Source organism: Haliotis asinina, chromosome 7, assembly GCF_037392515.1.
Source record: "Haliotis asinina isolate JCU_RB_2024 chromosome 7, JCU_Hal_asi_v2, whole genome shotgun sequence".
Lineage (NCBI taxonomy): Eukaryota > Metazoa > Mollusca > Gastropoda > Lepetellida > Haliotidae > Haliotis > Haliotis asinina.
Window position 1 is genome coordinate 25,020,089 of NC_090286.1, and position 23,273 is coordinate 25,043,361.

Below are 23,273 nucleotides of genomic sequence, written 5' to 3' on the forward strand. Positions count from 1 at the left end.
ATGCTCTGCTGTCAAAGCCTTGCTTCATCAGAGTAGACTTGGGGTAGAAGGGGAGGATTTATTTCTACCAGGAGAGGGCTGGGCTTCCCCGGGGGAGACACGGAGAGCATGCGGGGGTAGTTGGTGGGGAGGGGAGGTCAAGAAAGATTGCTCAGAACTCCGCCGTACGCTTGTTTCCTGTTTTGAATTACTGCGAATGACATGTGAAGATAATCTAATGTTAAATTCGTCTCATTTCTAAGCCTGCCTCCGCCCTACAGTTTTTATCTCTCGCGGAATGACTTCTTGTCTCCGACTTAACATGATGTTGTGTGACAATTATTCTATTTAGCAAATATTGTAATATTATGGGACCTAATTTACAGTAATTCCTCTGCTAAAACCAGCAGTTTGAGCAAGGATTGACGACTTGTCAGAGGATTTCAAAGACAATCCTTTGTCATAAAGCTTTCCAGATACATTATTCCAGCTGTTTGACCTGCTACGATAAAATCATGAAGATTTTAGTGAAGAAAATACGTCATTTTCCTAGGTATCTGTTGTAATGTTTTGTTCAGTTTTTGCAGGTTGTCTTAAAGGGGATTGCCATTATTTCAATTTCAAATTCTAATTATTTTTTCTTGGATAATGTTATTAATTTCTCTCGAAAAGATTACAAACTTTACAGTTGTCACATGACTGAGTACTTGCTTCGCTCAGCAATAGAGGGGTATCATATATCACGCATTTCAATTATGCAAATAGTGTGATTTGTCGAACAAATATGGGAGTCTTTGAGGGTACAATTATCAACTTACAAACACGTGTGGCGTGTTTTAAGTATATTTTCATACGTGTCCAACGCACCCGACAAGACCCATTTTACATCACTTTACCTAAACTTCAGTTGGGGTTAGACAGGGGGCGCTCCCTGATCCTTTATTATCAATACAAACAACCTGGCTTTATGTGTGTGGCATCTTGTATGGTATACACATAGCGGTTGCGTTGCGTCATAGGTTTGTAATGCATGGTAATTGCAGCCAGTGTTGGAAATCCTTCCATGCCAGTGGACACTCTGAGTGACCACCAGGAATCGGAATTGGTCTGACTTTGTAAAGGATGGGGAAAACAAACAAAACGGGAGTTCAATTAAAAGAGGACCTTTGTCATACAGACCACATTCAGCCTCGTATGGGGAAGGATTTCATGAAGGGTTTGATGAAACTGCTGAAGTGATATAAGTTGATATATCTGGAATTTTCATGAAACAAACGCCCATCCACAGCCTTTAAGACTATGCATATTCTGACACGACACGTCAACTGCTTGAGAAATGAACGTGTTTTCGGAGGTTACAGCAGGGGCACCTGAACTCCTGCCAGCTGTATTCTTGGCATTTGCTTGAAATAATGGCCCAAGGAAGACAACGCACCAACCATTATTTATCTCGACAACTTTAGTACTGTGCATGTTATGGGTGTATGAGGGAAAATGACAATATAAAGATCGTGCTGATTATAATTCAGAAAGAAATATGTAAATGAAATATTACCATTTGGCAATTTCATTGTGTGAGGAAAGGCCATTTTAATACTTGGTAAGGGCAAACATTTTATACGAAAATCGTATGATATATGTGGCATTTCTAGGAAAGTGCTTGGTTTTGTATACAACATCCTCTGTTTGTTTTTATCTTTTTCTTTGTTGATTCATAGGGTTAAACAGGAAAATATTAGTCATAACCTTTTCGTTCTGTTTTTCGGAAAATATTGCATGTCTCCTCAACAAATTAATCACCTCTCAAATTATGTTCTTGATGTATGTGAGAACTCCCGCACTGCAAGACAAGACTTAATCTAGGATTTAGAGTATCATGGCGCGACATCAGATTCCCGTTCAATCCAGGCAAAGTCGCTCCTTCTGTACGAATTGGATCACTCCCGATGTCTGCATCAAGTTTTAATTAAGTCCACTATCAACTGAAATGATGTTTCAAACCCTGTATCGATCAGTATTTTAAACGCACATTAAGGATTTCGTATAGTGACTATGATCACTCGCCTGATTGAAATGCCCAAATGGCGGGGGAACAAGGTGCTTGAAGTAGACATTGCACGTGATTTGTTGTCAATGGCAGTCCCGGTCACCCTTGCGTAATTCGTATCGTCTGCTTCGTGAACTGACAACTTGTGCACACGGGCGCTTAGAATGACATTACCATTCACGGGAGTGTAATTTTGGCCGAGGCAAGGGTGCTATTATCCCAAGATTCGAAATTAGATTCCTAAAAGTCAGGATAAATTGGCGCTTTAATGACCGTCCATGCATAGAGATCTTCCAATTAACTGTCCTACCTGGCCGCCATTTTGACTCCTCTCGGGCCGAGACTGTGGGCAGTAGAGTATGGCTGATCCTACACCTGAGTAAAGGCCTGGCTTGTCTTAATGCATTCCATTTGGCTTTATTTGCCGTTACACGACAGGTATTAAACAATTACTAACGTAACGTGGGTGGGCACAGATCGTTATAGGATAGAGGTTGCTTAACGAAGTTTATGAGCATAATCAGAAAATGCTTCCACACAAGAAAAAACAAATTAATAGGCGTTCAGACGGATTTAAGGCATTTATGTCGAAGAGTCTTAGCTTATATGGTCCATAATAAACTAATATGAAAATGCGGGACGGTTCTATTTACGTCCAATAACCTCTTTTCCAAAGCCATAGGTTAGAAATGTCAACTAACTCTGCCTCTATAAACCCAGACTTGTTTAAGTTATCCAGACGGACTTCTATTCCGTTGAGTTTTTTGCTTAAGATGCTCTTCGGTTTTTACACGATAAATCCCTTGGAAGCGTCAAGATGCATCTCAGATCAGAATGAAAAAAAGTCTTATAACGGCAAATATGGTGGTTTTTGTACTGCGTTGCGGCGCTCTGATCTATGTTCACGAAATGGAGAGAGCAATCTGTCTTCTGGAGTCGTCAAGTTGCCATGATTTGGACACGAACCATCCATCACACTCGGACAAAACACGGCTAGGACGAGAGTTGTTGGAGGTTTACTAAATACGTGACCTAGATAATATTTGTATCAAGGAATGATGCGCATCTTTGCTATATATGATGCCACTGCATCTTCATTGACCCAAAATATCATTGCTGCTAAAAGTATTTAAATAGATTCGCTTGATAATTAGCAGTCATAGTAATCATGATCTTTTTTGTAAATACATTTAACACAAAATCTGGATATCGGTAAATATGTATTGTAGTGAGAGTGTTACAGTGTGAGTCATTAGCTGGTTCACTTTACAGACATTACGATATGTCGTCTAAAGAAACTCCAATAAACCGACTTTCACGTAACAATTAAATATAAATTAGGGTAGTATTAAGTCAGGGCCTACCACAATGTTGATAATCCCGTATCAAAGGGTGTCCTACTTCTAAGCACAAGAGCGAGACGGATTTTATGTCCTATACATGTTGAAACAGTGAGAAAGTTAAAACGACGGGATCACCACAGGAACCCTGTTAAGAGCCTTATGATTGAGCAAGGTGCGGTGATAATAAGTGGGTATACAGGTGTACAAACTCAACAGCAGCTCGTGAGGTGATCTTCATACAGATTAGAGGACCAACTGGGGGTGACCCCGCTGTAGAGATTCGTTCCTCAGCGGGCGACCCCCATTCCTTTTTCCAAATACGACCCCGCTGGGAATAAACTCTGTAAGTGTTTTGATCCTTGAGATACAACTATTCTAATGATGAACCGTTCTCAAAGTCAATTGTGATCACAGATCAAAAACATCGGTGAATTTAATTGAGTAGTGTTTGGAAGACCCATGTAGTGAGCGCTCTGTTGTAAGCCCTACCGTGAAAAGTCGCACCATGGTGGGTTAATCGACGTCCCTAATAGGTGAGTTTACAACGGAGAAGTTACCTCATGGGGAAGAAAAAGAAACCCTTGCTCCCACCGATGCTGCCTTTGTAAAAAACTCCTTTGATCCACCGCTCAACCCCCAATTAGAAGGATATCTTGTAAGGACCAGAGCGTTTGGCATTAAGGTTTCAACAAATCCTTACCATCATCTCAAGGATCCCTGGACTGTATCATAGACTTAATGCTTACAATGGACATTCTTGTCAAAGAAAAAGTGAAAATATGACGGAGAAGAGACTCATTATAAGGGGATAAGAACTCCTTTGATCCTTCAACCCTGCCAACGTTCCCATACTGCAAGAACAGATCCAAGATGTGTTCATTATGGAAGAAATATGTCGAGTATTTTATCATGTTGGGTATTGTACTGGTCTTAGAGTAGAATGGCCCTTCTTCAACAATATATGTCTTGTACTGTTAACACCACACGGTAAATGTCCACTCGATTGGTAAAAGCCACTTTGATAGATACAAGTAGCTTACATCTCCGTGTTTGTAAACACTAACAATACCTTACTACATGCTATTGTTCCAAAACATTACTACAGTTGTATAGGTTGGTATATTGAGATAACCATAATATTTGAATAGTAATGAAGGGACTACCAGAGACAATGTGTTTGTCATGGTGCGTATGTAAGAGCATCGATTATGTATATATTATCATATACATTTACACCAAAATTATTGTTGTGTATGTTTTATGGCCAGCCTTCATGGTGTATTATTAGCAGAGCGTATGAAGAATGAGGCTGGATTATAAAAAATATTGTCACAAATGTTCGCCTATGAACAAAGGGTTGTCAGATCAATGCTCTATCAAACAGATCATTGTTACTTTGATGACACACATAAACGTGCGCAGAAGCTATGAATGCGCCACCATCGTCATGGAACTCTATTGATTCTAGGATGTCTGCGACTGTACGTCTTTATTTCCGGTACAAAAGGAAGGTCAAGGTCACGTGATCAGGTTTACCTTTCTACGCGTTCAATACCGGAAAAATGGACGTCTCAAATTGAACAATTTGCAAGCGTTTAGAGGTGGCAGCCAACAATTAAGCACAAGTGTAAATGTTCAACTGAAACCAAATCGATAATTTGTAAGATTATTTTTTCTAAGTACACAATGATTAAGCATTACTGTGCTATAATAGGTATAAAACTATTTTTGTCTCATATGGTTGTTCAAAATATTCAGTATCGCTAATACCTCTCGTGCTTGTCACCTATCATGTAATTAAGAGAAAATGACTAGCTATCCTTGAAATAAATTCGACGGACTGCCGTTGATGGATTCCTTTCAAAAGAAGAAATTAACAAAAAGCATGCATTTTGTAAAAGCGATGACGGAACCAGGGCGTATCGCCTTCACGAAACTAGAAATTAATTCACTCTCGTCCTCATTCAGTGAATAGGGAACAAAATAGACCCCTTTCCTTCATGAAGGTCGGATTTAGTAAATTTCTGTTTGATTTAATGGAAATGAAATGAAAGGGACTCTCTGGTCCCCGCCTTTTCACTCTGTCCCGTTCACCGCTTAAACCTCAGCGCTACAATTTTAGGCGTATAAAAACTCCAGGGAAAATGCTGTCGAGGAGTCTGAGTTTACTATCGATCAAGCATGCAGGAATGCCTTCGACATGTGCTTCAGTGTCTGATATTGCGAGAGTAAAATTAATATGTCCCCTCCTCAAGCTTTATCTGTCAAAAGTTTCAACAACTTCCTCTCCTAACAAATCTTTTATCGTAGTTAAATTGATAATCTGTTTGGATTGAGGACGGTTATGAACAAGTGTACAAGTTAGCCCTCTGAATTATAAGGGTATAAGCGACCGAGGTAGATATTCCAAAAAGGACTTGGATTCTTTAGTCAAACATAATGGGCTCTTTTCTTTCCATGGCATTCTCCCAGTCGCCTGTCGTAGGTGATGTTTACCTATATTAAACGCAATTGTCCCTCTCGTTTTGAAAGTAAGCATCGCATGATTCGACTATACAGTAGGGAAATGTTGCAGATTTGGGGAAATAACAACCAAGGATGCTCAACAATGGGCACCTCGTCTGCATCTCCTAGCTGTACCGCGTTGGACTCATTGAAACAGACCAAGCACACACTAGTCCTCGGTTAGAGAGCGTTGACAGACGATTAGTGTAGAATAATGTGTGAACTCCTAGCCGAACACCAACCTTAGTAAACACAAACCATTGTCGTCATGTTCAGAATCTAACTCGGCCCTCTGAACCAGTTTGCTTATGGAAACGAGTTGTGTTAAGTATGAAGTGAAGGACGTAGAGCGTTTGCTTCCGTATTTGAAAAGAATCTTAATTTGTGTTTGAATTTGTATTTTTGGGAAGGTGCGAACGAGGCCAAGCCCTTTCAATTTTTCAAAGAAGATACTTTGTTGCCATATACGTCGAGTATGCAAAACTGTTGATCCTAGCTTGTAAAAGAGATAAATTGTAGAGACGTATTTTCTTTTCTTTCATATGAAAATAAGTGTGTAGTTCTGAGAGCTCTCGTTCCGAAAGTCGCGTGTTTATGCTGGGAATGAATGTTTGTTTCATTTGCAAATAAATTCAACATTTTATTCACAGGGTTAAGTTTGCCTGGGAGATATACTGGCGAATCTTACAAACAGGCATTATTCTATTGTGAATAATTTATGAAGGCATTGCCTCGTTGGAATGTGAACAAACAAATGAATTGGACTTACATATAAAGTGTCAAATCTTCACAAATCATTCCTGTCAAATGTCAGCGTAGCTCCTTTTACACATGTTGTTGTTTCATACCTTCATAAACACGGGGAACGGAGTTCTGTGTTCCCCATTAATGTTTTATTCTCATTTCGTTTCCAAAGTTTATCTTACTCTCAATAAACAGAACTTCCACAAAGCTATTTATTCACTTCAATCATCAAAATGAAATCACTGGAAATAAAAGACAGACACGAGAATGGAATATATTTTTAATATGTTTCATTTCATTTGTCGCCCAGATAAGAAAATGCAAATAACGCTTTCAATTAAATGTTTATTTTACAATAATTATTTTATTTGGGCATCATAAGGCGAATTAGATGAAACTCTGGATTCTACTTTTTTTCATTATGTGTGAATCAATAGAATTTCACAGTTTATTTTTCATAATATTTTGACATAAATATCCTTTGTTCATTTTAATTTCCCCCAAACACTAACGTCTTTATTTGATTTAAATAGGCTGAAATTAAGATAAACAAACACAGATTATTACAATAAATATGTCATCAACTATTGTTCATCAAACCGTGCCATTTTCTTTTACTATTATTAAATTTTGTAAATTTTGCAGATATTCCCTATCAAATAATGCTGAAATTTTGCTTGATTCTAATATCGAGCCATCTTGCTCCAGGGCAAGTCCTCACGTGACTTGACAATGGCATGCAATCCGTGCACTATCTGCACGTGACAGCTCAATATGTGATGACGTAATACACATAAAACTATATCACACCTTCCGTTGGCCTAGGTGAAATGACTTCCTCGAAACCGGAGTTATTGATTTATTTCATCGTGATCTGGTGAATGTGAAGGTGATTATACAACGATACGTTTGTTGGTAAATGCTTTCTGTACGGAGATCTTTAGGAGACATATCCTTTTTATCCCTATTAATTTGGGTTTTGCCTCAAACCTTGATATTGTTTTCACCATATATTTTATTTCAAAGCAAGGACTATTTCGTCAATTTCTGTCGAGTTTATATACTATCCACGGATAGTATTGCAGTAGTTTCATTTTCGAAATTCAAATAGTTATCAGTATATTAATTTTCTCAATTTTCGCTGGAGCATATCAGCCTAGATGTCGAGAATAGTGTCATCTGTGCCTGCTCAGATGTTCCAACACAAACTCAGCGTACAATTAAAATTTCCAGAACGTATTATCGTGAAAAATTAATGACATTTTCTTCCAAGGTATCATCCACCCTTGCCTCTTCTCGTGTAGTGGCATCGATTTATACCTACAGATAACAGCGGACAGTGAGTGAAGCCAAGGATAACTGTCGCTCTAAGTAACCCTCATTTACAAGCGGACATGATGATTAATGTACTTCTCTCTGAACGCTATTAAAGTGACCGAAATAATAACTTTATTCTCACACTTTTAATAAAATATTCAGCTATTTTCTGTAAATATAAAACACGTGCATCCAGTACTTGTCTGCGCCAGGCACTAAATAACAATGAAAAGCGCGAGTTGTTCGTCATTCGGCCGAGAAATCGTGTACGTGAACAAACCATACCCCTGTTTCTCTCCTATCTTTGATCTAACTTTACCTGTGACAGGTAAAGGAACGAAAGCTTTGATCTTGCCGCTCCGCTTGACAGTCACCCTTACTGAATCTTAGGCGTTGTCAAATAGCTATGGCAGTAGCCTAGAAATATGCACAATATCATCAACTAAGATTTTAACATTAATATTAATATTTAAAATATGACGCGATACATGCATAAATAAATATATGAACATGCAAAATCATATTCATGAACTAATCTCTCAGTTAGCTGAAATATGTTGTTTTCTGGGCTTATTTTATCCTTATGCTACAGTATAATTTCTATTGTTGTTGTTTTTTCAGTTATTTAAATACGAATCCATATTTCGCGATCTCACATGTGGATTTCTATTTTTTCAGCACGTGGATGACAACACAAATTATATACATGGAGACCAAAATACTGTTATACGAAAAGGTAAGTTTTGTTGTATTTTTTAAACGTTAAAAACACTTAAGGAATACGAATTTACAAGCGTCCTTTGTGGAAAATACATTTCACGTTTAAATTAAATTAATTCAAATTTTTATCCGACTTTCTTTCTCCTAGAATCATTCCCATGGGGAATCTGTTGATTGATTTGTGCTGCAAAAATATTTACCCTTCTAACTCAATTTCATTTAACACATTGCGTGGAATCCTACTTTCTGAATTTCTCCAGACAAAAGCAGGTTAGTTTTACGAATTGTGTTTATGCTACTGGGGTAAAAGCGGAACCTTTGAAAAAAATGTTTGAATTTTCGAAAATTGTTTAGAATAAAGAGTCAAATTTGACTCACATTTTCCCTTAACGAAATTCCTGTAAAAGCTCAGTGAATCATTCTTTTAGAAATAGCTTTTCTCTCATCGTTACTAAACTGTTAATAAAAGACACAAATCAGGTCTATTTATTAATGACTGGGGGCAAAGTATTTTCAGGGAATTTTAAGCTAGAGTAAATCATATTATCATATAAATCGCACAACAATGTGAACATTTCCAGTAGATATAAAAGATTTATTCATCCACAATTTTCCATAATTAGGGAAAGTTGCACTACAAAGGTGTTGCTTTTCACAACGTTAGACCTGAGGCTATCGGTATGAAATATAATGATCTCCTTTAGCATCCAGGAGTAGACAAGGCCGTGGAGGGGTAACAAATGTACACTCATTATATTAAACCCGACACGATCGCTATACTGACTCCCTCGTTGTTCCTTGGTGTTGCATTTCCCATTTTGACAAATTAACATCTTTCTGCTTTGACACCTTGTAATTTTATACACCTGAAGTTAGTTCCCAATTTGATTCAGCGACAGCGAAGATAGAATCACAAGGCAAGGTCGGATACGCATCAAAATCTAATCCTCGATACAAACCCCGAAAACAGCTATTTGAAAGAGGCTTGCCTCCCTTTCCCTTGGGCTATACGCCCTTTCGGATTTGTGGTAGTTTAGATCGGCGTTTGGCCGGCGCTTACTTCTCATATTTATAATTTGGAGAAAAAAACGCCCCGTGTGTAGCCAAGGGTGGCATGGCTGAGGTTTATCATTGCTAAAGGATAGTCGTGTGTGTCAAGAAAAATGACGACAGTCTTATAGGGGTATACTGAGCTCGCCTCATAAGCTTCATACAGAGCTAATTGTCAACTGTCACACTGGTTAGGACTCAGAAAAAAAATCATCGTGTCGCTGGAGGCCATTTTGAGACAAGACAACGCATGAAATCTCGTTGTCGCGAGAAGGGATAAGATTGATTATTTTCTTGACTAGTTTGGAATAATTAAAAACACATGTATATTTAGTTCACGGTTCTAAATTGTTGTAAGTTGTGATGAGCGAATACTTTTCCCTTTGATACTGATGCTGGTGTGACTTTTAAAAAAATATTAACGACTCTTTTAAGGAAACGTATGCCTTAATTTTTGGTCAAACCATCGCCCTAGGATCGGGGTCTTAAGAGAGAATTCTTGTAAAATTCCCAACACTTCTGCGTTTCCTCTGATAAAATTGAAAACCTACTCATTCCGAGGCACATCGGATTTTGACTTTTGATAGGACAGAGCTTCTCGAGTTTGACTGCCCCGGGGGCGTTCTCTAAATTTGATGGATTAATACTGGAAAAAGCCGTGTTCCCGTTTCCACTTCGTGATTCGTGAATAGAAAACCGACGTCCAATTCCATTCCCGAAACTCATGGGTGAAAAGTTAAGCCTTGTTTCACACTTGCTCTGTGCGTTTTTACAAAGTTCTGATTAAGCAAATCAGGTTCTAAAATGTGTGTCCACGTGGGAAAGCTAAAATTATTCGTGGCCGTTGAGATTTGAACTCGGGAGAGAATTTAAGAGGTAAATAGAGTCGATTGTCACTGTGAAGACGTGCAATAGTTGATATCATAACTATTAGATTCCGAGGTCCTTCGCCAGTGTTGATCGGGCAAATTAACATCGTTTGTAGCTAATATTTACAAGTCTACTTGACTGAATAGAAGGGTTGCAATTCGTCATGGTTGCTGTCAATTGAAAACACTGAGCAAACGTGTGCTGTTATATTACCCCACCGAAGTTAATTGCGCTTACGTTCAGCGCATGCGTCACACTTGATCACGTGACTTCCGACATATGGTGGGTTTGTCGGCAATAGAATTGGAAAACTTCCGTCTACAGTTTTAATCAAATGACATGAATAAAACATACTATCTGATAAACTTTTAATAAGCACATTTTATTCGTCGTGAGAAATAAGTCCTTTTCTCACGCAACGCCAGTACTAGAGATATGAGCTAAATTGAGTAAGCAGATTAATTCTATTGCTTGTAAGATACTGCCTCGTCTAACGATATTTGGTATTGATTTATAACATTTTATCAGCTTATCAATACGGTTACATCATCTGAAGCAAGGAAAACATGTTGGAATCTGGAAAAATATAGATTATAATCTAAAACGAATTAAACACTTTTATTCAACGAGAAATATGGGAGCGAGACGGCCTCTTATGCTGAATGTTTACAATGAGAGAATGACAGACCAAAAGTGCCAGTGTAAATATTTGATCTTTGAAATGTCTACATCGAATTTAAAGTTCGTTATAATTGGATATTTTATTCTAAGCCGACACTCCAGCTATTCTATATTAGTTTCAAAGTGAAATGACAGATAAAACTCATTCATTCAAACCGAGATTTCGCAGACTCTCGCCAGGTCTCGTCTGGGTCCGAGACATCAATTCAGCCCAAAAAGATCTTTTTCGTCCGAAATTAAATAACAATGTTTATTTTATTTTCGAAACAGCAGGGGGTTCGTCAAACAGAAAGGGTTGTTGAACGTTTTCAGGGATGCTTTCGGTCGCAAGGAGCGCTCTTGTCGCTGTATCTCATTTGTCAGCACCCCCTGTTTAGGAAGGCACTTCAGGAAGAGAACAACATGGCGGGTCTTTGTTTCCTCCCACAATTCCATAGAGTTGAGTGCGCGCGCCTGTCCATTCTCGCATTTGATTGCCCCTCTGTATGCTCCGCTCGCTGACATCTCAAGTCGCTATCGGTCGTTTTAGCACAAGACAAATCCAATTTTTGATCATTCAGATGTTTTGAGAATCCCCTGATAGATCAATTATTAGCTAGCGTGTTCAGATCAAAGAGGCATGCTGAGATCAGCGTAATTCAGATCTCGCCCGTCCATATGATGCGATAAAAGCACATATGAATGCGGGCCATAACGATTTGTTGAACTAATGACGTATAAGAGAAAAAGATTACATTCTACCGCAGTCTGAGGCGGCCGAAACGCGCGATGCCCGGCCCGAACATCTACAGACTAACCGTCTGATCAAACGGCGCTGAGCAGGCTGCCTTTTTTCGCCACAGGAAGCAAGATGAGAAATTTCCGTCAATCTGGGCAGGATAAATATTTGTTCTGTTTTGATTATCAATAAACCTCGCTCAGGTAGCTTCCAAATTGCAGGGGTTTGCACTGCGAGGTAACGTTAATGGCAATATGTCGGGGAGACCGTTGATGTTCGATGCAATGGCATGTGTTTAGCCGACCTTCAATCAGCCATGCATTGATGAGGTCACCTATACCACTGCCTCCGGTTTAGCCTCGCTGTATAAATGTATAGTTTACAGAATAATTCTTCTGACAAATCTGTTTGAACGCTCCATAAAAACAGTACTTCGTGTTCAATTAAATTACATTTTCGTAATGATACTTTCAACTTTTCAAAGTTTTTTTTTCGAAAATACATCTTCATTATTTTTCTTAAGTACCTTTTTAAACAAATTATTTCAACAAACATTTTTCACCTACATGCGTTGAGAACGTCCCGTCACTGTGATTAATGTTCGACCTTTAACCTAAAGATGTAGACTGAAATGATAACATTCGTCTGACATTCTCCACCGGAGCTGATATGATAGATTAGAGGCTCAAATAAACCATTATGTAGCATATCGTATCCAATCATCGCCGTATCTTCATAAATGCTTAAGGAACCTTTTGTTTCGTTACAAAATAAGCGTCTATGCTTCCTAAAACGACACTGAATGAAACGGAAGCTTATCTGATTTGGTCTGAGTTACAACAGCCAACAAAAACAAAGGAAATATTCAGCTGAGTACTTGCAAGCGTGAGGGTTAATGTCGATGTGTTCTTTATTTCGCCCGGAGCTACGCTGTTGAAGGTCGGGAGAAATGTCGCAAATCAGGGTCAGAGGTCGCGTTCGGGTTGCTCCCCTTGCCGAACGTCATAATAGAAAGGGGCTTTTAGGCAAGGCGATTGAGACAGATTTGTGTCATTCAAGAAATGGTTGGGAATATCAGTGATTTGGTCTGTGATAGAGTTGGATTTAACGTTGGCAATTAATAAATGGTCGTCGGCTGTCATTCCCAGCTGCCGGCTAATGGCACGTTGACATCCTGCTAGATGACTCGGACGCCGAGCACCCTAAAAAACAAAAATGGCCGCACAGTGGGGTCCCTTCGTAGAGTGTTTGAGGATTTTATGACATGTATTTTAATACAATTTACTCGAAAATGTGCCTCCGAAACGTCAAAGGAAGTGTGAATTTATCAAAAGAACTCTTCACGGGGAGGATAATTTGAAATTGCGGGACAAGCCGTACGAAAGGCGTTGAACTTTCAGTAATTATCAGCACATAGATTTTCGCTTAAAGATCTAATTAAAGGGTCTTTATCTTTGCAGCCGGAATCCGACCCAAGAACGAAAACAATAAAGATCTGGTCATTTCAGGCGTAGTATCCCCTACCGACGTCTTCTGTTCTGTCCCTGGTCGCCTGTCCCTGCTTAGCTCAACGTCAAAATACAAGGTCACGGTTGCAGAAGTGCAGAGGAGATTGTCTCCCCCTGAATGTCTTAATGCTTCCCTCCTTGGTGGCGTCCTTAGAAGGTAAGTGTCAAAACCTTTTATTCGTTCACGATTCAACTTACATAATTACAACACGTCATAATCCGCCAAAGATTGCTCTGTTTACAAAGGTGTGAAGAGAACATCTGTAGTGCCGGGTGAATGTTATAACAAAAATAAACAAAAACTATCAAAAGTATTTCTTTAAATGGATTGAACTCTAGTATCATTTGAAACAGACATTTTCAGATTCTCCATTTTTATTATCATCACCGCGACACTACTCGATATAATCTCCGCCCTTTTGTAAAGCGTACAGCTATTAGTGGTGTAAAGAGCGTGTCTTGTAATGGATATAATGTACAGACGCATAGAGGCTATCCTTGTCCGGTCTTCAGGTGTGGCCAGGTAACTCAACACCTGTCCAGCCACCTTTCAAGTATCTATCACCGCTGACCATTGTCCCCGCGTCAGCATTGCTTACGTTCGTTCTCCTTGTTATCACATCTACATGACCGACTGAAACCAAGAATACATTTTTCTGCTAGAAATCCGCATAGCTTGTTCAAACGCCATTGTGCTGAGCGTCAACGAACTACAAGCCCATGGTTAGTCGCTTGCGTTCATTTCACGCTTAGCTGAATCAGGTAATGAACTGGGTCTTCTCCGATCCTTCATTGAGTCCTTCACAAGGAGGCCGGAGTGAGCTTTTTAATCATGTCTCTCCGATTTTGTGTCGCCGAGACCCCCTGCCGATGGACATGACACCCCACCAAAACCGTTCTTACGGCCTTTGACACTATTGGTTTTCCTTTTATGAATCCCCCGAAACCATGACAATACTGCCTTGTTGTGTTTGTTAAGGCGAAGCGGCGCGGAGATGTTTAGGCTTTCTTGCTACACGAGGAACTCCTGTACGCCTTTATAATGCAGACTTCATATGCACTTAGTAATGTCTTGTTTACTCTCTATAGCATTTTCACGCCAGATTTCATGACAAAGTGCTCCGGCCTGTGATCGTCGGGTGAAAGCTGTGTTCGGGTCTAGTTTACGATGAGTAAAGTGCGAACAATTATCACCTCCACGGGAGAACCGTGGTGATCGCTTGACTAACAGGAAATGTTATACTGCCGCGATGATTACTGCAGATTACTAGGTTCGCTCGCAAGAAAATGCCGTCTACAATTTCAAAAGGAAATCATTTTTGAAATGTGTCTGTAATGACTCAGATGAAAGGTGAATCGCATGAATATAGGACGAAAATGGTCCCCAAATCATTTCATAATGCATGCTAAAAAATGTACTGAGAGCTGTACTGTGAGAAGATCAAAGAATCCTATGGCAGATCAGGTTGAATGAGTAATGTGTAAAATCCTTGAGATAAGTGTTTGTGATATACTCTCACGTGGATATCAAAGCACGTGTGTTTGTCGTATTGATTTTAAAACATCCTCGACATGTTGTGTGATTATATCATTCTGAAGGTAATGATGCCGTGTATGAGAAACACTTAAAGAAAAGTACAACAGAAAAATATAATTAAGCTAAAGCATAAGTGACGTAACGCGATTAACTGTCCTCAAAAGTCTTTCATATATCTCCTTTCTAAGTAGCTCAGCCGTCTTTGATGTCAATGGTGGAGCAGGAGATGGTTGCTTATAACACTGCGCTGAAATTCTGAAGTTTGCTCCAGGGTTGAAAGTGTCTTGAGTCAAAGAAACTTCATCTCAAAAACTCGCATCAGCACAAGTAGAATTGTGGAGCCATCCAGTGGAACACAAATTCAGCTGAGAGCCTGGAAGAGTTCTACAGAAAAAAGGACAATGTCCTAGGACCTTGCCTGTCCTCGTGGCGCGTTTAAGCCAGACGTCTGATCGTCTGCTGTGGCAGTGTCTATATTTCAGAATATGTTTGTTCTGATCAGTAGATTGCCATGGAAACCTCCTAACAGCCCACGGTAGTTGAATTCGCCAACAAAAACGCTCAATTTCTCATCTCTGCTAAAGTATAATGCACCTAAAAATCTATAAACGCTATTGATAGCATTCCGAAGCATCAAACGAAATCCGCTAACCCTTCAGCTGAGTCGAACCCCCTTCTACAATTTGCTTGTTTTATGAAGTGTCGACTCAATTTGTCTACAATGTAATGCATCCTTGAATGTCCAAACAGGGAGGTAGGAATTTAGCGATGTTGAGAGCTCGAGTGACTATGACTTGTATTGGGCGATAATTATTGGAGAGGGGTCTTGTGGATTTCACTGTATCCCGTGCCGTCGCAGGAAGTGTGTGTGTGTGTGTATTTCATATCATATTTCCAGGAATTGGGGAATTGAGGGTCCATTAAAGTTAATGTATTCAGAGTGTACATATATATTTTTCATTTAAATGTAAATTTGGGGGAGGGCTTAATTTATTCATTTCTTTAATTTGTTAGGGAAACTAGTTATTACTATGTAAAATCAACAAAACTGTATTTATATGTAGATTTGCTTTCCTGGAATTTAAAAGAAAATTCAATTTTCGCTATCGTAAAAGAATAGTTACATCTCCATTAATAGGTAGTAAAACCCAACATATCGTTAACAAACAAATTGCACGTCACTACAATAACTTTTTTATAATACAAACACGTAGCACATGCCCAAGTGTTTATCAAATAACCTCTTAAGACCACATAAAACCGCGATAAGTCAGCCTGTTGTGACGTGGCAGACATGTTTAACGACATCACGTGCTTCCGGTTATGAGGTTATGAAGTCACGGAAAAACACAAACAAGTCATGTGGTTTGAAAACACCAAGTTATCTTCTCGGCTACAACACGGTTCTTTTTTTTTGTCCTGGAAATTTCTCAATACCCATCGACTTTCCTTCTTCATCCGTTAATATTGTCTGGTGAGGCGCAACTTTGAGTTCAGGGGCCTGTGCGTCTCTCCCAATTAGTCGCAATCCAAGCCAGTTCAAGAGTTTTCGGCATACGCAGAACCCAGGGAGCTATTGTCCATGTCTGGAGCCGCCAAACACGAGCAACCGACTCATTGCCTTGAACAAATCCATTTTTCCCTGGAGAGGAGTTTGCAAACAACGTTCGCCGTGTCTCTTTTATTCGCCAAGAAAAGAGGATTGCAGACTACTTTCTTGTCAAACTGTTGGAAGTCGAAAGAAGGAGGGCTGAAGTGCTCTTCCACGAAACATCAGAGGAATTCCTGACGAACAGGCCATGGTCCGATTCGTATCCCTTCACCAAGCACTCCTGTCGCTTTCTTAAAAAGTAGTCCTTCCACTGAAGTGTAGACATACGCCATATGTTACAGCTTAGCAGACAAACAGACCGCATCGCTATCATGTCATTTGATCAATCCTGAAAAAATAGTGCTATTTTTAAACAAGCTGTTCCGAAAAGAATGCTACGTTACGTTTTCAAGCTAAGGTTCGTGATAGTAGTTGTTGATTACACGGAACATTTGGCTGTTTCTGAGTGAGATATTTCTGTCTTCGTTACCACTTGACAGTTGTCGGAAACGTCGAGTTTGTATAAATACCATAAAGTTAACGAGTCCTCTTTAATTAGACGTCTCACGTCCCAGTGAGGAGAAAGTTAATTATTTGGCTTTGCCATCTTTACCGGGCATGTTGTACGAGACAAGTGGGACTGAAAGTCGCTTATGATCTCTTGAAACTATGGGAAGATGATTACGCCAAAATCGGGCTAATTTAACACTTGTCCAACCAGTTTGCTCACCAGGTGTCTGAGGAAGCGAGTTGATCAACCAATCACAGACGTGATCGATCGTCGGATCTCTCAATCCCGATCATGCTTAAAGAGGCCGTGGTGAACTATGGCAGATGCCGGGCGAGACGAGTGTGGAATTATGTAGATTCGATGAGCTACTGCGAAAATGGATTAATACGAGAAATGGCTCTCGGGGACTCTCATCCGTAAAAATCTCTGTTCGAAACGGGGAATTAACGAAATTAGGGAGGTCCAAATTTGTGTCGATAATGATGACCCCTTATTGGTGATTTGTCTGCCTTGTGACGAGTGTAAATTACATTGCGGTGTCTTACTCGCGCCAGCTGTCTGCTTTCCGGTAGTCGTAAACACAACTTACCCAACCTAGTCCTCTTTCCGGTAGTTGTAAAGGCGTCGTTACACGTTTCTTAATAAAATGACAGTCAACAATAACTACTCTGTTTTGGTGAAAATCTAAAGTAAATGTCTTTGTTTTCAGAGCTAAATCCAAGAATGGTGGTAGATCTCTCCGAGACAAATTAGAAAAGATTGGTCTCAGCCTACCAGCCGGCAGAAGGAAGGCAGCAAACGTTACACTGCTTACGTCACTAGTCGAAGGTATGCATCATTCATCTGTACATGTACATGTATTAATAAAATACATTCGAAACATCAGTGTCAGGCTCTCTTGACATATCAAAAATGTTAAGTCTGACATTTATAAACATATATCTTTTTATCAATAAGCGTTTTGTTAGTACATATCATCATGAATTATTCACTAGGGACGCTACAATTCTTTTCAGCTTTTATTATTTTGGAAAAAAATATTATATATTTTCTCCTTTATTCAACAGGCGAGACAATACGGCTTGCAAGAGACTATGGATATATATGCGAGACAGAATTCCCTTCACGACAATGTGCCGAATACAACCTCCGACAATATTCGGATCCAAGCGATACCCACAACAGAAAAAACATGGTCCTAGCAGCAAAGTAAGCATTTTAACGAGTGAGTGAGTGAGTTTAGTTTTGCGCCGCTTTTAGCAATATTCCAGCAATATCACGGCGGGGAACACCAGAAATGGACTTCACAAGTTTCGCCCATATGAGCAATCGAATCCGGGTCTTTGGCGTGACGAGCGAACGTCCTAACCACTAAGCCACCCCCAGCTCCCCGCATGATAAGGAACCCTCTTCAAATAGCATAAATGTAAATGGATCATAAGCGAATAATAACATGAAACTTGACCACATTCAAACATTTGTAATTTGTTAAAATTATTCATAGTTTTTTTCGAACATTATTATCTCTGTTTAAAAAGTGTTTTCAAAATCAAGACGGTATTTTTTTCATTGACATTGACATTAATATGATTCAACGAAAATTGACGAGTTAAATGTAATTACAATATATGGATTCCATTTATAACTCTCATTGCCGAATATTACAGCTGATTATCGAGATATTAACAACACGTTTTCAACCGCAACGCAGGAAATAAATAGTTTTTTCGACACTAAATATCATTAACGCACTGTTGCGACGTCCATCTTCCTAACTACTGAAATTATCCTCGAGAAAACTTTTAAGTAACCCTCCCTAAGTCTCCATACAAGTCCGCGTCCAGATATAGCTTCCTCCTTAAGATATTGACTCTCAGTTTAACACGGTCGCTAGTTGCGCGAAATCCATCAATTTCCATTTCAACACAACCTGTCAAATTGATGGGATCTGATGTTTGAAATGTGTCCTAAATTGCTTAATGTTTTCACAGGTAGCTTATCCGTTTTCTCTGTGAATTAAGCGTCTTTACGCTAATTATTTGAAGGAGGAAGGGTAGGGAAAATCATTGGGAAATCGATGATTGAATTGAAAGAGAATTTTCACTTAGTTAGATCGTCTTGAAAATAATCACTGATTTCCAGGTTACTTGCAATTTGATCTTGCAGGAGTTATGTTGGATTTGCTGGATGTGTCAATAATATGTTTGTCACATCCTGTTATCTACACTAACTGACAAGACGGAAACATTTACCATAAGCTTCCATGTTAGCATGCTATCAATATCGTCGAGTTTGACCTATTGTTCGAAAATTTAAGGGTAAGGGTAAGGGTAAGAGTTTAAGGGTAAATGAATATTTATTTTCTGCTATCATGTATATATCGAAAAAGGAATTTTCTGAATAAATTTTAACGAATTCTTTTCATTTATGCTAAATATTTCAAAATTTTATTCGCAAAATAGCAATTATTAGTAATGATTGTGAAATGATAAAATTATTCTTTTAAGATTTTTTATTTCATACGTTATTTATTTATTGCTTTTTAGGCAGATCGTGAAAGAACTGACGGATCTCCTAAACCAAGATCGGTCGCCCCTGGGTAATACTCGGCCACAGCCAATACTGGAACCGAATATTCAGCGTCACCTCACGCACTTCAGCCTGATCACCCACGGGTTTGGATCCCCAGCCGTTATCGCCTCATTGACTGCAGTGCAGAGTTACCTAAATGAAATGTTGAAGCTCCTTGATAAGAACTACCCTGCCTCTCAAACGGCGCAAGTGAACCCGACAGTACCTTCAATGGACGGTAATGGTAAATCTAAGAGCGATAAAGATGAAAATCGACGCGAATAGCAGGATGGCTGACTCCTGGTGAGATTTCCTGATGCTGCTAACATCTCGTATGTCTGTGTCAAAAACGTGTGGACAGCTCCCGCAAGAAATCTTTACGTCACAAGTTTGTGTGCTGACGTCACGGGTCATGTGCTTGCAGGGAATGCCAGGACATTCCATAAACTGCGGATGTGTGTTCAAAGCGGGGCTATTTAGTCATTCCGTCTGTGAAGTGATGTCATATCGGAACATTGGTGCAAAAAATACGTCTCTGATGTGGCCATTACGTCATCAGTCTGCAGGGTATATTGTGACGTCATGAATGACGTCATGTGTGCGTGCATGTGGTGCATGAGTCCAGAAGTGTCAACTACAGACAATATATTTGATTCTCTGGTTCTCGGTTTTGCTTGGGCAGTGCTCAAGATGACATTTTTCCCACATTAACTCAAAAAGGAAAGCACGGTTTTCCTTCATAATCTGTCTCAAAGGACGTTACCATGACAACGGAGGTAAACACACCTCCGACACGTGAATAAAGTCACGTGGCATACGTAATTCACCAAATCTATCCCCCTTGCCTTTGTGAATGTTAACTATCAGAACTCTGTGAACTGATTTCAGTTTACAAGAGATGTACAATAGACGGGTAGATATACTTTTCTTAGTTTTCTATGAAATGAACGAAGTTGCATTCCTCCGTTATTTGACGTAGCGCCTAATAATTGTTGTACTACGTTCTCCCTGTGTCCTTTGTATATTTGAGAGACCACTGTGTATGATATTACTATAAGCGTCCATACAGAGACGTGTGATGTTATTTATTCTAGTCCAAAAAATGCTATTTGCCACAATACATACTTCATAATAGAAACAGTGTTACCGCCCTTTGCAGAAAATAGTATTACTCATCCCCAAATTAATTGTTATTTATTTTCTTTGGCATACTTAGTGCAAGATCACCTTGATTAATTTATGAACATTCTGTTTTCTGCAAAAACCGGTAACGCTGTTGAAACCTTGAGCCTCATAATCTGTTGACAACAGTTTTAAATGTTTCCTTTTCTACTTATCTTCCCAAATTTAAGAAACACTTAAACTATTGTTGCTTTCAGAACGAGACTAACTTAAAGTGAATTGTAAAAAATGTCATTTTCTATTTCTTACCGTGAAAACGGGTCTATTTACATATCATATCTACGGTCATGACCAAAATTTGTAGGTACGAGTCCCATAATGGAATAAAGTGGGTCAAAATACTCATGTCTTTTGTCTTGACAAACATCAAACAGCATTGCCCAGTGAAATGGGAACGGCGCGATCAATAATTGATGCATCTTGGACCTTTTTGATTGGTCAGATTGCGCAAAGGGAGTACTCTTGATTGGTTAACCTTGCCACGTACTCTAATGTACCCGATGGTGTTATAATTTATTAAGAACGTCGTACAAAGGCTAGAAAGTTATTAATTGCAGGACGAGCGATGTTTTTAAACGCAGTATCAAAAGGAAGTATGCGGTTGACATTCGTCTATTGCATGTTCCCAGCTGTCAATGTCATGCCAATCAAATGGTCGCGGTGATTGATATACACATTGATTGATGGAAGTTGACAGATCGTCTGTAGATTGCATAACCAGGAAGCGCTGCTGATTCTCATGTATACATAATAATTCGTCAAACAAAGTCGTGACAAATTTGTGTAAATGAACACATGCGTGCATTTCATAAACATCATGTACTTAATTCAGTGCAAACATCTCTTTAGACATTACAGAAAAAGAAATATTAGATTACAACTTGATATTTTCAAAAGGCAAACATACTTCAGCCTTCAGTATAGTGTTCCTAAAGATCTCTAGATTTATATCGCCTGAGTGTGAAATCTTCCCAAGCAACAGAATACTTAAATTGGATATTGCCAGGTGGTTAAGACACATAGAATATAGCGGAGTCAGAATTTCTGCTCGGAATTCCAAAGTCCAAAGCTTTTGGTATATGGGTGATCCGATATCGTAGCCATGAAATAGCCCATTTCCTTCCACTGGTGTGAATTTCACTAAAATGAATGAGTTGGAAACGAGTCCAATGAGATCACTTCATCTCTTTCATACTGACATGAAGGCATTATGATTCAGAGTATTAGAACTCACACAAAACTGTTTGACAAGGGGGATACATTGGAAGATTGTTAGGTACTGTCCAGTATGCCATTACTGTGAGATTTCAATGAGCGTTTCTTGCAAAATATGGAGTTGGTTGATAAGGTTACAACGACCATGGCTCTACCCTTCAAGGGTTTCATCATGTAACATCCGTGCCATTTCATGTGAAAAATTGGCTTGCCTGTGCATGTGTTTGCGATGGGGCCACCGCTATGGCTGGATACGCTGACATTTCAGTTTTTGTATCCTCACTATTTTATGGCAGTTGATACACCTACCCTTATGATATTGTTGGAATCTTAACATGGACTCTATAGATGAAAAACAGAATACAGTCCCTATGTGTAAGGATCTAAATAGAGAAATATTGACGCTTCTCGTATAGATGGTACTCCAGAAACATAGGCATCAAAGCGGATGCACGGAAATACAGAAATATTGGCGCTTTTCGTATAGATAGAACTCCAGAAACATAGGCCTCAAAGCGGATGCATGGAAATACAGAAATAGACCATCACATTGATAGAAAGAAATGCAGCAATGGAAATATCCATTTCGATAGGTTGCTATACAGAATATACAGACCTCAAATAGATTGAAAGGAATACAGCAAATATAGGTCTATTGATACATGGTAATGCAGAAATAAAGGCCTCAAATGAATAGATTGAAATACAGAACTATAGGCCTGGAATGGATAGATTGAAATACAGAACTATAGGCCTGGAATGGATAGATAGAAATACAGAACTATAGGCCTGGAATAGAGAGATAGAAATACAGAACTATAGGCCTGGAATGGAGAGATAGAAATACAGAACTATAGGCCTGGAATGGATAGATAGAAATACAGAACTATAGGCCTGGAATGGATAGATAGAAATACAGAACTATAGGCCTCAAATGAATAGATAGAAATACAGAACTATAGGCCTGGAATGGATAGATTGAAATACAGAACTATAGGCCTGGAATGGATAGATAGAAATACAGAACTATAGGCCTCAAATGGATAGATAGAAGCCCGGAAATGTAGGCATCTGAATAGATTGCTAGGTTTCAAAGCAAAACATATTGGCCTCAAGTGGATAAATTGGAATACAGAAATATAGACCCCTATTTCAACAGATGGTACTACATAAAATAGGCCTCA

The 23,273-nt window shown here is 39.2% G+C and overlaps 1 protein-coding gene across 5 annotated transcripts in view; it reads left to right on the plus strand.

The window, feature by feature from the left end:
• LOC137291485 (transcription factor AP-2-beta-like) overlaps positions 1-21,215 on the plus strand; it is a 59,731-nt gene extending 38,516 nt beyond the window's left edge. For 3 of the 5 annotated variants that reach the window (XM_067822841.1, XM_067822839.1, XM_067822842.1), the window contains exons 3-7: positions 8,614-8,671; positions 13,435-13,639; positions 17,831-17,949; positions 18,189-18,330; positions 19,668-21,215. In XM_067822841.1, the coding sequence (XP_067678942.1) occupies positions 8,614-8,671; positions 13,435-13,639; positions 17,831-17,949; positions 18,189-18,330; positions 19,668-19,977 (834 nt within the window). In that variant the 3' untranslated portion in view covers positions 19,978-21,215. The remainder of the gene's footprint in view (positions 1-8,613; positions 8,672-13,434; positions 13,640-17,830; positions 17,950-18,188; positions 18,331-19,667) is intronic. The other 2 variants (XM_067822843.1, XM_067822840.1) reach the window with 1 other exon arrangement.
• The last annotated feature ends 2,058 nt before the right edge of the window (positions 21,216-23,273 follow it).